This window comes from Limanda limanda, chromosome 12 (assembly GCF_963576545.1).
Source record: "Limanda limanda chromosome 12, fLimLim1.1, whole genome shotgun sequence".
NCBI classification, from domain to species: Eukaryota; Metazoa; Chordata; class Actinopteri; order Pleuronectiformes; family Pleuronectidae; genus Limanda; species Limanda limanda.
Genome location: NC_083647.1, coordinates 19,038,833 through 19,052,497, shown reverse-complemented (window position 1 = coordinate 19,052,497; position 13,665 = coordinate 19,038,833). Strand labels below are relative to the sequence as shown.

The following is a 13,665-nucleotide window of genomic DNA, read 5'->3' as shown; positions in this document are numbered from 1 at the left end:
AGTCAGTTGATGCAATGATACAGGATATAAATCCTCCACTGATAGTAACTTTGAAGCACTTTAAATTGGCTCCACCTCGACGCGTCACCTGGGATTTAAGACTGCCTCAGTCTGTCAGACTCACTCAGACACACACACAAACACACACACAAACACACAAACACACACACAGGAAGAAACTGCCTGGTAGCGTTGCAGCCTTGTAGTGTAAACGAATGAGGGGCCCCAAAGAAACAATCGGAGGTGAAATATGCAAATTACCTAACACAGTGGGATTCATTCTAGAAAAATACAAGATTTTCCAAAATTATTTCTACTTTTGCTTTATACTTATTTCCCTCTGTGTTGGATGTGTCTTGTAACAGTGTCATAAACACAGGTCCTCTATGCTCACACATTGATGCTCTCAGTGTGTGAACGCTACCAGTCTATACGCAGCAGTGATCGGGGGGAATGGAACTGTGGTGGTGAGGTCTTGTTGATTTGCCTGCTCAACCAATCACAAGTCAATCTCGGCTGTCAACCGTGACTTTTTACCTTGTTCAAGTGATTGGAAAAACCACACCTCCTGGGAAAAACTGCACTTGAACATACATCAGTGTGATAAGAACACCTAAAATATACTTTGACAGAAACCACTGTTTGAGATAATTTTGCGGAGCAGTCATGTCGTAGATCTTTATTAACTATAGATGTATATATACACGTCTATAGGTGGGACCCTAGGGAAAGAAAAGGTTGGTTCCCATGTTTTCACACCTGCATTTGGATTCAAACCAGCAGCTTTCCACTCAAGACTCATCTGTAATCGAGTTACATCATGTCAGGGATTCTGTTGTAATCAGATAATGTATGTGTTTGTAAACAGGGAACAGAGGTGAAGGCTGCTGCAAACAAGGAATAATCAAATAATACTCATGTTCACCTCAGAGAAGAGATGACTCAACAGAAAAGCAGCGTCTGCTCCAACAAACCTGAGGTTAATCTGTGACTTGTGCTTGTTTTTCATGTGCTCTTACCTGAGAGAGCAAACATAGCAGATCTATGTTCAGCAGCTTCTGGAGGGTAACCTTCAATTTGACTCCTAAGCAGAGAAAGCTCAACTGGCCCTTGTGATGAACTGATTTAAATTCTGCCGATTCACCACAACTTTGAATGTTTTGTTATGGGATCAGATAATGCAGAAGCAGACATTAAAATGGCGAGATAAAGAGGTGTCATCGATCTCCGTAGGCAGTTCTGCTGGCACTGGAATTAATAGTCTCTTGTTATTCTCATGAATAACATGCGTGGCTGATTCAATTAACAAGCAATATCTCAGCTAATGCTCAAACAGACGAGAAAAAAAATCATTTAAAGCTCAATTTCTGCTGAAACCATTATTCAATTTCAGCGTAAATCTAATCTGTTTGAGAGCGATTGACGTAAAGGTCGGCAGCAAATCGATTTAGCGCGTCATTCTATTGGCATCGGAAACGTAAACATGCTCATCAGTGTGAACATTAGCAGCAGAATTAAGGGAGACGTGTGTAAATGTAGCTTTGGGTTACAACAGCACGGCAAACACGGAAGAAAACAATTTAAAGGAGAGTAGAAGAGAGAAGGAGGAGATTCATTTGATTTCTGACCTGAGAGGCAGATGAAGGTCATGTAGTCTCCCTGACCGCCAGTGGCCAGGAAGGGGATCTTCTTCTTGGTCCTGCGCTTCACCTGCACAGCCACGAGCATCCTCTCGTCGTGGGGTGTGAACACCTCCTTGTTGATGGCCGACTTAGCGCTCATCTCTCTCGTGAGGAGTGGAGCAGGTGGCGAGAAGGTCGAGTGGGGAGGAACGAGAGCCGCTCTTCACTGAGGAGAAGACGAGGGGAGAGAAAAACAACAAATGAAACCAAGGCAGAAATGGCTTTTCTCACTTTCACACAATCAAGAGAACATACCGTCTCACTTGACTCTATGTTATCTGCTCAACCAGTTATTTGGCCTTTTTTGTAAGATATAAAAGTTTCATCCGAAGAAATAGTCACTGTTAAAGCTGTTGACAGGGTGTTCGGAGGATTATCTAAAACCACAAGGACACCGATACTGAAGAGAGATAGTGTGAGCTGCACGGAGGACATCTTCACCTATACTGCACTGGGATGTAACCACACCTATCTGCATGGCCAGAGAGCATTAGATCAGTAGTTACCACAGAGCGAAGGACAAAACCACCTTCAAAGAACATCATAAAAGACATCACCCATCCCGAACACCATCTTCTTAAGCCCCTCAGATCTGTCCTCTGCACACAAACAGCTTCTTTCCCAAAGCTGTGATAACTTCTTTTTACATTTCATAATTTTAATATTTGTACATGTTTCCTTAGTAAATATGTATTACAGACACTGAGGATGACACTGTTCATGATTTTGTTTTGCTTGCAAAGTGACCATAACGTTCTTGAATCTTTTGCCTGGGACCTATAAAGCCATGGAACACTTACGACCCCCCCGTCACAGGCCTCAAGATAGTGTATTTTTCAAATAACTTCTGGTTTCTCACTTCCGTTATCATTTCACCGATGTTTGTTACTCTTTTGGGAGCCTCTGAACCACAGTGCAAGAGGGAAGTGTGTGTGCGTTCTTATTTAAGACACGTCAATTCTTAAGATAAGATAATAAAGACATTGGATATAAAATGACATTGAATGAACAGGAGAATTCATTGCGTTGGAATTGTAAAACTTACGTCTTTTGTGTACACACGACACATACACACACAGCCAATCTCCGACTGGTGCACTCTCTATTGCTCGCAGTGTATTGCACATTAAAGTAATGACAGAGGGAGTGAAGGGTCCCAAGTGGAGAAATGGCTGCATCTCTCTGTGTTACAGCCAGTCTCCATGCTCCATCTCTCTAAATGCTTTGCCAATGTTCTTCTTGGAAGCACTGCCACTTGCAGAAATGAAATGACTTCAGCAGAAACTGTCGAAGAGTACTGGTAAGTCTTACGGATAGGGAGCATCAATCATGTGCTCTACCCTTACAGCCGAAGCCTACTGGTGAAGTTATATTTCTCGGTGACCGCGAACGTGCTTTGAGAGACGCAGCAGAACGTCTGTCTGCGTCACGGAGAACTGGGATTGTGCTTGAGTGCAGGATTCAGTCGTAAAGAAATTGGGTAATTAGATTCCAAATGCTCTCACGAGGACGGGGGGAGCTAAATCATCTCCTCAGCCAAACATATTCGCTTGGGACGCACAAGCACTCGCAACCACACACCACAAAGGGCCGCCCAGATGATCCCGTCCGTCTGTGAGTCTCAGACACTCCACTGCCAGGCGAAGCCGGGGCCAGACTGCAAAACAAGGCCTTCGTCAGATGGGGCTTCATAATAAACAACACAAAAACCCACAAATCAAGTGCTCAGCAAGTAAACAGGGTCGAAGTTTCAGTCGTGATTGTCAAAACGAGCGAAACCTGCAACTTCTCCACACCCAAACTTAGTGGCTGAGCGGCTGTCATTGTTGACTGGTGCTCCTTGTTAGAGTCTGATTCCGTGGAGCCCGAGAGAACGCTTCACCAGCAGGGAACATGAAACCTCTGAAGACAAGAACACTGCTACAATAGAATGCAATCTATTAAACAGCCCTGCAGTCAGAAGTACTTCCATGAGGCAATTATTGTTCAGTTCTGGTGAGTGTATGAGCTCTATGGTAATTTCTAAAGACAGCATTTAGTGGTGGTTTCACACTGAATCGCATTACAGGAACAACGTGAGCTGAATCATTAACGCTCCGACACAGTCACCTGCAGAAATTGAACATTAAGAAAGAGACCGATTTGCCTGTAAAAGCAGAAAATTACAACCTACAGTTGCATTCTATAGTCACATTTAATAACCTAATAATAAGTGCTAATTTTAACCCAGGTTTTTTTTTTTGTCCCTTCTCTGAACAATGCAGAGCAAACCTGAAAGGGCCTTTAAAAGGTCTAGTGTCTAGAAGTTAGATTTTCATTTGGATTAGTGTATAATGGTCTGTACCTAAAACATCAAATGAGTGAATCTTTCATATTCCAACACAATCCACCACTTTGCACGACCATGTTTCTGAAGTAGATCAGAACAAACTGGCTGCAGAGATGGACTTCTATGGTTTTATGTTATTTGAAGGAAACCACAGGTCCTTCAACACACTTGCGAAAAAATGCAGCTTCATAGCTAGATACCATTTAATCCTTCACATTGAAGCTACTTGTTTATTATGGTTACCATGACAAACTCCGTGGATACGCACAACAAACAAAAGAGCCACAACGAAACTATGTGGCTCTTTAGGTTTGAGGACTTGTTGCATATCAATGGCTCAACGCGATTAGACTCAAATTCGAATTTTAAAACTATGTATCACTAGGTACTCACAATGAAGGTCATATATGACAAGGATTATTAGTAATTGTAAAACGTCCACATCTACAGCGTTTGTTTTTCTGCCCTTGTTTCTGTATTCTGTATAAGACGTTTACATCCTTCTTGAATCTGCTCCTTTTCAAACACTCTCCCTTCCTCTCTGCTATTTCAGCAATGCAAAGTTCCACAGTAAACAAAACTCCGGGCCAAAAGCTTGTGGAGAGTAATTAGAAGGGCTAATAAATATGTCTGTTTGGAATTCAAGGGATGTCCAACATCTCAACACGGAGCTAGAAAATAGAGCTTAATTTTCCTGACATTATTGATTTCAAACTAAAAAAAATATTGCACTCAAAAGCATGACAGCTCATTCATGCACATTTTTTAAAGGAGTCTCACGCAAAGTACGAACTGCAAAACTCAGCTTTATGTTTGCATGTCATACTGTGCCGGATCAACAAGCACAAACAGAACAGCACTGAAAAGTACTTGCATCGTGTTCTCTGAATATATAACAAGCTTTTTCAATATTCAGAGGTCAGCTCAGAATGTATTCAGCATTTCCATGTTCACCGGGGAAGGTCGTTTTTAAAGACGTTCTGTGTATCTGAGCTTTCAGACCTTCAACACACTTTGAAGACAACAGGAGCGACAAATATTTTCCCTGTTCAAGAGCAACAGATGACATTCTCCATCATATTATGCAATAACCATCCTACACATACATACATAATACTCATCTGTATTCCTACTCATTTACATGTGCACAGTAACAGTGAACTATACCCCCTCCCCTGGCAATCCATCCTTTAATGTCTCTTTCCCTTCTCCCTCACCCGGGATTGTAACAATGAAGAAACAGAACCAGAAAATCTAAATTAAATGCAGAAAAGTCACAGGTCTTGTTTGTCTCGGCGGAGTTCCTCTCTGTGGAAGCCCTGATCCCTCTCCCCCTCTTCTCCAGCTGAGACGGAAGGCTGCCCACATCTCCCTGCAAGCTGTCACCAGGCATACCCCCCCCTCAGGTGCTCCACCGAAGCATGATGAGAAAGAGGGTTAAGGAGGACGGGGGGATGCGAGGAGAAAACAAGGAGGAGGAGGAAGAGAAGGAAAGACAGGAGCCTGCAGGCACTGAAATGCAGCCAGCTTCCATACATAGCTCAGGGTTTGACTTAGAGCAGTCTTATGCAATGTTCACCATGAGCACTTGTATTGTTGGGAGCCAATGAGCTGCTGCGGCAGTGAGAGCGACGTGTGGATAGTTTACGGCTGCTTATCAGCCCATTTCCAAGCAGAGCCCCTTTCAAAGAACACTTCATTAACTGTGGCTGTGCGTTGCCAAGCAGTCACAAGCACCGGTCGTGCTCACTCGCTTGCGTCCTCCCTCTCGCCCGAGTGTGTTCGCTTGAAATCTGTTCGCTCTGCGCTCCCGGCTCTCCGGAGACCTCATCGGAGGGGGGGGGGGTCTTTGAGTTAGCTGTGCAGCCACTACTTTGAGCGCCAGCAAAGTCCTGAGTCTCCAGCCGGGCTCATGGGCTCACGAGAACCTGGCACCGGAGCTGAAGCAGCGGAGGAGGAGGAGGAGGTGAGGGGTTTAAAAGACAGGAGGAAGAAATGGGCCTTATCATATTGAACTGAGAGAGCTTCTTTGATTTCCTTTGGAGTGAAGTACAAACTCCAAACCAGACTGACACAAGCTAAGTATTCATCTAGGAGGAAATAATCAGGTATTAGAGAAGCTCCAATACCAGTTTTCTCTTCCATATCCCGATGCAGGTGCCGATTTGATTCCAGTGCATTTTAAAAAGGAACAACTTGTTTAATGCGTCTTAACAGCTGTATGCTGTGTGGAGGTGATGATTGCTGTCATTGTTGTTTTGGTCTGGCTCAAATTAAACTTTGAAAAACAACCATATAAGACAATGACTCTGATAGAATGTCTTTTGTTCTCTAGTTTTACAGAGAACTGAAAAAGCACACAAATAACTAAATACGAAACTGAAGTCTTGCCTACGGTGCACGTCAGAGTTTCACTTGGGGCGTTCCAACCTGAAATATCGCCACATCGCTGACATTTTCGTTAACTATGGCTAACGGTGCACAAGGGGAAATCAATAAATAAATTTGCACTTCTATCAAGGTGAAACTGATATACCGGCCGTGGTATTGGATCGTTACATAGATTTACGTACTCGCCGATGCCTGAGCCAGCATATTCAGCAGTATCAGAGGCATTTCCAATGCAGGTATCAGAATCAGAAATCTCAATTATGTATTCTGCTGCTCATGAAGTTGAAATACTGGGAACTGAAGTCACCTAAACATGAATCTGTGAGGAGTTGTGAGGATCAATGCTTTTGAATAATTAAGCTGTTTTCAGGCATGACCTCCGTGTTAAACAACAACAAATCCTTCGCATTATTCAGGCAAGAGGTGGAGCAGCCAGGTGCAGCAGACAGAGGCAGGAACTAACATATTAACTCCACTCAGGAGATCACATGATTTCGGTTACATCACCAGGAATAAGTCATATTATCCTTAACTTAGAATACCTGAGATATTTCATTTTAGAAGCTGCCAGCTTTAGCCTAACCTGCATGTTTCCAGCTCTTTGTTAAACTGTAAATGGGAAAGTGGACTCTGTTTACACATCCAGAATTGTAATACCAGCACAAGAAGGAAAAGTAGTGTCTTGGACTAATGCTAAGAAAACAGTCAAAAACTGTTGTTGGGTTTCATTCAGGAATTTACAATTTTTTTAATTAGCCATCTGAGAACAATCTATCACTTGTATGTTTAGAGAAACGCTCTGAACATTAACACTTTACTTTATTTCCACAGGCCATTATGCAGTACTTTGAGAGACAGACACCTAACATTGAGTAAACATGCACTCCTCTGGTGTGTCAACAAGTGTTATTGCTTAGGGGAAAGACAGTAATATGATAAGTAGTTAGAGTCCGTCTTCCAACAGCAGAGAACAAGAGTAAGAGCAGTGACAGAGCTTTCACTTCAGTTTTAAGGGTGTAGACAAAATCTCAAATACATGAATATGATTTACAAAAATATGGAACACCATGATTTCTGGCAAGATAACAAACTCAAACCGATAATAAAATCCTCCTCTTGAAGCAATTCCTCCTCCGCGTCTATTCCTCCCACTCACTTTTGAACGACTTTCAACTGCACTCTCACAGATATATGAAAGAAGTCAACATTACAGCTGCCTTGAACGCACGTCTTTTATGATGTTGACTCCTCGCCCTGCACAAGGTCCTGGTTTCACAGAATTGCCTCCCACCGTGAACACATCTCCATATATTACATCCCCACAGAGTGATGTCATACAACAGTTTCACTTCTATAGATGGTAGATGTTACCTCTCTTGAAATAATTAAAAGATTACAGCGTCAACCCTGCTGCGTCTGTGGTGTCGAAGTCAGTCTGTGGTCTATTAAAATCTAATCCTAACGTTAGTGCTGCATTTTAACAAGTCAGTGTTTCATTAACAGGTCACTTTAAAGTGTCATGTTTGTTGACAAGTGCCAGTAACACCAAGAAATATATCACACAAATGCAGTTCATGCTGTGGAGAAACTCTAATATTTCATAAGGAAAGCCAATGAAAAAGTGCCAATAATCACAATAGTATTTCTACAATGTACCACTCCAAAACTCCTCTTCTCTCACTGGTAGCTCTTCTTCCAAGCTGGATTGTGAAATACATTAAGACAAAGGGTGTTTTCTCTGAAATTACCTTGTGGAAATTGCGCAACCCAACTATTTTCTACGACAAAGTCAAACAAAACAAGAAGGACCATATGAAAGCTCGTTAGGGCTGAGTAAGACTTCAGACCAGATTTGGCTGTCCACATTTTGAGATGTAAGACCAAATCCCCCCATTGGAACTAACTCAATGTGCATGGCAGGCGGAAAAGCTCATTAGCACAGTTTTCTGCCATCTCTGACATCCAGGAATCTTTAAATATGCCGGACTTCAAATCTGCTCTGCTGTCACAGTACAGTGTTTACGAAGAGGCTACTGGGCAGAACAAGTGGAAACTGGAATTGCAAGGAGAGCATATTTAAATCAGGCCATTGTTAGATATCAGTCCCAGAAATATGACTGATTTTCATCAAGATCCGTGAATTACGCCCTGGGAAATTGGTGAAAATGTTTAAAATATAACCATCTCTTGTAATGTTAAAGGAAATGGTTTTAAAAATGTAATAGATTCTTTCTTGGTCCATGTTCCATCCTTCCACCAAGTTTTGTGGAAACCATTCGGTAGTTTTTGGGGAATCCTGCTGACAAACGGACCAACAGACATGGATGGTAAACAACCTCCTAGGTCACTACAAATAATATCGCCAGGTTTTTGAAATCATAGGAAATTTACAGCAGGTTCACAGCTGCTCTCAATTTCTCTAACTGGTTTTGTGATCGAGACAGGAGGGCATCTGGACCATTGAAGCACTCACAACTTGTTGAGGGTTAAAGACAGGGGATGTTGCACTTTGTTAAGCCTTGAGGAAAACTGTGATTTGTGAATATGGGCTATAAAAAAAGTTACATTTGATTGATCCTCATATCCAATTCAAAATAAAAAGTATTTCATGTGTGCGACTCGAAGCCAGCATCACACTGAAATTACAAGAAAGAAGGATGTCTCATAGAAGAGTACGATCACCATGTTAGTATCCATAACTGGCTTTTTTGCTTATTAAAGCAGTTTGTCTGTACCATGGACTGTTTGTCTGGAAAGTGATGCCAATGCAGAAGTTCCTGAAACTTGTTTTCTCTCCAAGGACCAGCAGACTCAACTTACGATACAGCATGATGTCTACTTTATGATCCAATTTAGAGTAAAACAGTCTAGTACCCTCCAATGGCTGCAGCTCAGTCAGATCCCCCCCCCCTTCACAATATGAAAAGCAACTAATATATATATAACATATTGCAGGGGGGGGGAACAACAATGCCCATGAGAACAAATACTGTCTCACTGAAGTCTATTTTATGTTGCAATCACAAAAGAGACAAAAGCACCATCACAGCACCAGGATAAATAGGACCTTGGTCTTTTCACCTCAAAAAAAATAAAGTATCTGGAACGACCCATCCATTTTCCTGGGTGACTCAGCTGCTACTGAGGATTATATAGTGCCACGGAGGCCCGGTCCATCCATGAATCAATGAACAACCCCAAATGAGCTCATTGTTTATGCCCACCTTATGGCAATAAAACATTTGGGAGGGGCCGAGCAGGAGTTGGTAAACAGAAGGAAAGCAAACGTGGAGCACTTCCCAATAGAGGCGTTCAGCACAAGAGCAGGGATCATTAACAGAGACTCAATAACAGAGCTAGGCCACGGCCCAGGGCATTAACGATACAAAAGTGAAAGTACAGTTCGTCTGCGTGAGGACAAAGGGCAAAGCTCAAAGCAACTGCAGTGCATCAGTGAACATAGACCACGTAATAGATTTAGATGAATGTACCCAGAGCAGAAACATAAACAGCCACGTGTCCGACTTTACAACACAGAGAACACAAGATGTCTGTGAGGCAGATTCCCTGCGGATTGCAAAGCTACGTGTCAGAAACAATGACAGGCAGGTTTTAGTTCCTCTTTTAATTATATGATTCACTGAAGAAACAAGGCTCTTTATGTCTTCATGTCTGCTGTGGCGACAGAAAGGAGCAGAAGTGGGGGTGGTGGTGGTGGTGGGGGACACACAGTGAGGGGGGACCATGCTTGACAGTTTACATTATGCACCTTGTAGTTGGGACACTGAAATATACAGGGAAAAGTATAAACTTATCTTTTAATGGTATTCCGGAGCAAATTAAACCCTGGACTGCTGCATAGGAAGCAGCAATATATTAAATGTAAATAAGAAAGTCAGGAGACGCGAGGGTAAGATTAGGAGACTCTCAAGCTAATCTGCACCAAACCTGCTTCCAGATCCCGGCCTGTCACAGAGATACACCAGAGACGCAGGGTAACAGCTACTCAGAGACACTCGCTTTCAAATACAAGCAGATCCCCCCTTTGAATAATGTCAAAAACTCAAATGGATGTCTCTCAAAATATTTCAGTTATGCAAGTTTTGGTATTGAAAACATCCATTTGACCCCACAGGGGGCTTCTGAGTTAATAGGTAAAAAAACCACAGTTTTAAAACTACGAATGTCAGTCCTACATTTGTAATTAACATTTTTAAGATATAATGTTAACATTCAGTGATCACGTGAGAGAAATATCTGCTGCTGGTTTAAGAGCAAACAGTGATGATACAGGAGAGCTCAACTATTCAAGACAACACCCGTAGATCATGGATCGTGGATCAGGGTGGCAGTTGATCGGGGATTATAATTCTAACTAAATTGCCTAGATATACATTATAATGTCCTCACCTATTCTGTAACACCTCTGTCATACAGCTGTCGTCGTGCTCCCTTCCCCTCTGTTGGACATTATCTCATGTACAAATACTTTAATCATTGATACACCTCCCTTTTTATGTCAGACACTCTATTATCTTATTTTGTCGCTGCATCTATTGCACTTCTGTCCGTCCTGAAGGAGGGATCCCTCATCTGTGGCTCTCTCTGAGATTTCAACCTTTTTATTGGTATAGTTTATCCTGACTCTTGCTGAGAGTCGAGGACGGAGGATTTTGCACCTTGTTAAGCCTTATGAGCCAATTTTTGATTTGTGAATATGGGCTATACAAATAAAATGTCCATATTCTCATGGCATTCCCTGTAATATTTGGACTTCCAAGTTATAAAGGTAGAGTGGTCCTACTCTAACCAGAAGGTTGTGGTTCAATCCCAGTCTTCCCCATCTATATGCTGAAGTGTCCTTGAGCAAGATACTGATCCCTTCTCATAGATGAACTGTATGAATGTGTGTAAATGGGTGAAAAACTATAAAGCGCTAAGTGGTAATCAACAATAGAAAGGCTCCATATAAATTCATACCTTTAAGACCATTTACACTTGTTCTGGTGAAATATTGAAGGATTTATTTTCGGTTTCATTGCTACACACTGTAAAAACGATAAGCTCTGTTTAAACAGGGGGACACGTTTCACCTGAGGGAACACTTCAAAACAAAACAGGTTTCCTAAGGTAAATGAATATCAAGAGTACTTTTTTTTAAAGAAAAGGTAAAAAAAAACGTCTTCATCATAATAGAAATATTTTTAAAAAACGAAAATAAGTCCATAAAGGCTAAATATATGAGGGTTTTATGCAATATTGTCATCAGAAAATAAGACGCCAAAGTTGCCAAAGTGGCTGAAACGTTTTTTGACACAATTTGCGTACAAAGTGAAAACACGCGAAAACAAGCGTCACAATAAAACGTTCCCTGAACTTAGAGTAAAATCCTCCGCATGTCATGTTCTCCTCAGCGGGAGAAGAACCGGAACCCACTCACCGAGGTGTCTCAGCCGCGGTGTCCACGTGTGGAGCTCGGATCCCGAGTTAGTCTCTCCAGCCGCTGTCCCAGTTGTCCCAGTTGTTCCGTGTTGTTGTCTCCGTCAGCGGGGACATGTCTCCCTCAACATCGCCTCCACTGCACTTTGTTTCCTCGACAGGAGCTGGTGTGTGTGTGAGAGCCGCGGGAGGAGAGCTGGTTTCCCCTGTCTCTGCCGAGGGAGACCGTGTGTGTGTGTGTGTGTGAGAGAGTGTGGGTGTGTGTCTGGGAACCTGCTACTGGTTTCTCACACACACACACATACTCACACACTCAGCCGCCAATCACGAGCAGTGTGACACCAGCACGTTGCTGCTGCTCACATCTGCAGCCTCTGTCTGAGTCTCAGTGAGGAGAGGACAGAGGACAGAGGAGAGAAGCTGTGGAAACCAAATGTGCTCATGGGTCAAAGTGAGGAGAAGTAAAAGTGCTTCTAGCTGCGTTTTCTATGGTTTAGAGAGGAATGGTGGCTCTGAAGTGCACGAAACACCGAGACATGTTACACAACTCAGTGGTCAATAAGAGAACACAACGACAAGTAGAAAACCCAATGACAAGTAAAAAAACACAATGACAAGTAAGGGAACAAAAAGTAAAGAAGGATAACCCAACGACAAGTACAAAACACAACAACAAGTACAAAACACAACGACAAGTAAGAAAACACAATGACAAGTAGAAAACACGATGACAACTAAGAAAACATAACGACAAGTAAGAAAACACAATGACAAGTAAGAAAACACAATGACAAGCAGAAAACACGATGACATGCAAGAAAACACAACGACAAGTATACAAAAATATGTACAATTTACAAAACACAACAGCAAATCACAAAACACACACATTTTTTTCTCATTTTCTTATATGCGGCTGTGTTTTTTGATTTGCCGTTGTTTTATATTCTTTGTCATTGTGATTTGCACTTCAGGGCCACCGTACCAAACTTGAAAATACTACGTGATTACTGACTATAACGTTAGTGACACAAGTTCGTATGGGAATACTAACTGCTGAATGAAAATGATGACAGAGTTTAATGATTTGGTCCCTTTAACTGAATATCTCTTTAATATCAACTCAGTGAACATGGTTATCAGAGATCATCATTTAAAGAAGCCTTCAAAATAGATCATTACATTAAAAAAAGCCTTGAATAAAGAAGCAGTTAACCTTACATGTCTCCTAATTAGATAATAACATAATTTAATGTCAAGTAAATACGATATTTCTTAAGCTCACGAGAGAAACAAAAAGCAGCTTCATGTTTTTATACTTGTTTAGACAATTTGTCTATATGCTAACATGCTGAAAAGTTACTTTCAGTACTCAGTGGTGTGTTACAGGACGTAAAGATGCCTGTCCCTGTCACTCAAACGTTGCATAACCTTGACTACAGTAGGCTAATCTCACAATTCTGCATGAACTGTACAATAACAATCATAAAATGACAGACAGACTTGATGAAACTTGCTCCAAGGTTTTGTACCAGTGAATTTCAAGTCCTGGTGGTGAGATCATAGGATTATCATGACGGAAAAATCTGCATCTTGTGGATTGTATTTTTAGTTTCTTTGGCTAAAGCGTAAAATACCTGATCACAGTTGGTGCCCGCTCAACAATATCAATCAACAGTAGAGTCAAAAGAAGATGTAAAGTAGCTTAACGTCTTTGAATGATCTGTTCGGGCAGGTCTTCACTTAAAGAGGTCAATGCAGCGTCTCTAAATCCTCAGGATGACTCAAGGCTCAAATATCTCTGATTATAAGAGGCTTCCCACG

The 13,665-nt window shown here is 41.9% G+C and overlaps 1 protein-coding gene across 1 annotated transcript in view; it reads right to left on the bottom strand.

Annotated features, from left to right (window-relative positions):
* stxbp6 (syntaxin binding protein 6 (amisyn)) overlaps window positions 1-12,154 on the bottom strand; it is a 57,505-nt gene extending 45,351 nt beyond the window's left edge. The window contains exons 1-2 of the mRNA XM_061082522.1: window positions 11,843-12,154; window positions 1,629-1,848 (exon numbers count right to left, since the gene is read on the bottom strand). Coding sequence (XP_060938505.1) covers window positions 1,629-1,782 — 154 coding nt within the window. The 5' untranslated portion in view covers window positions 1,783-1,848; window positions 11,843-12,154. The remainder of the gene's footprint in view (window positions 1-1,628; window positions 1,849-11,842) is intronic.
* Window positions 12,155-13,665: the final 1,511 nt, after the last annotated feature.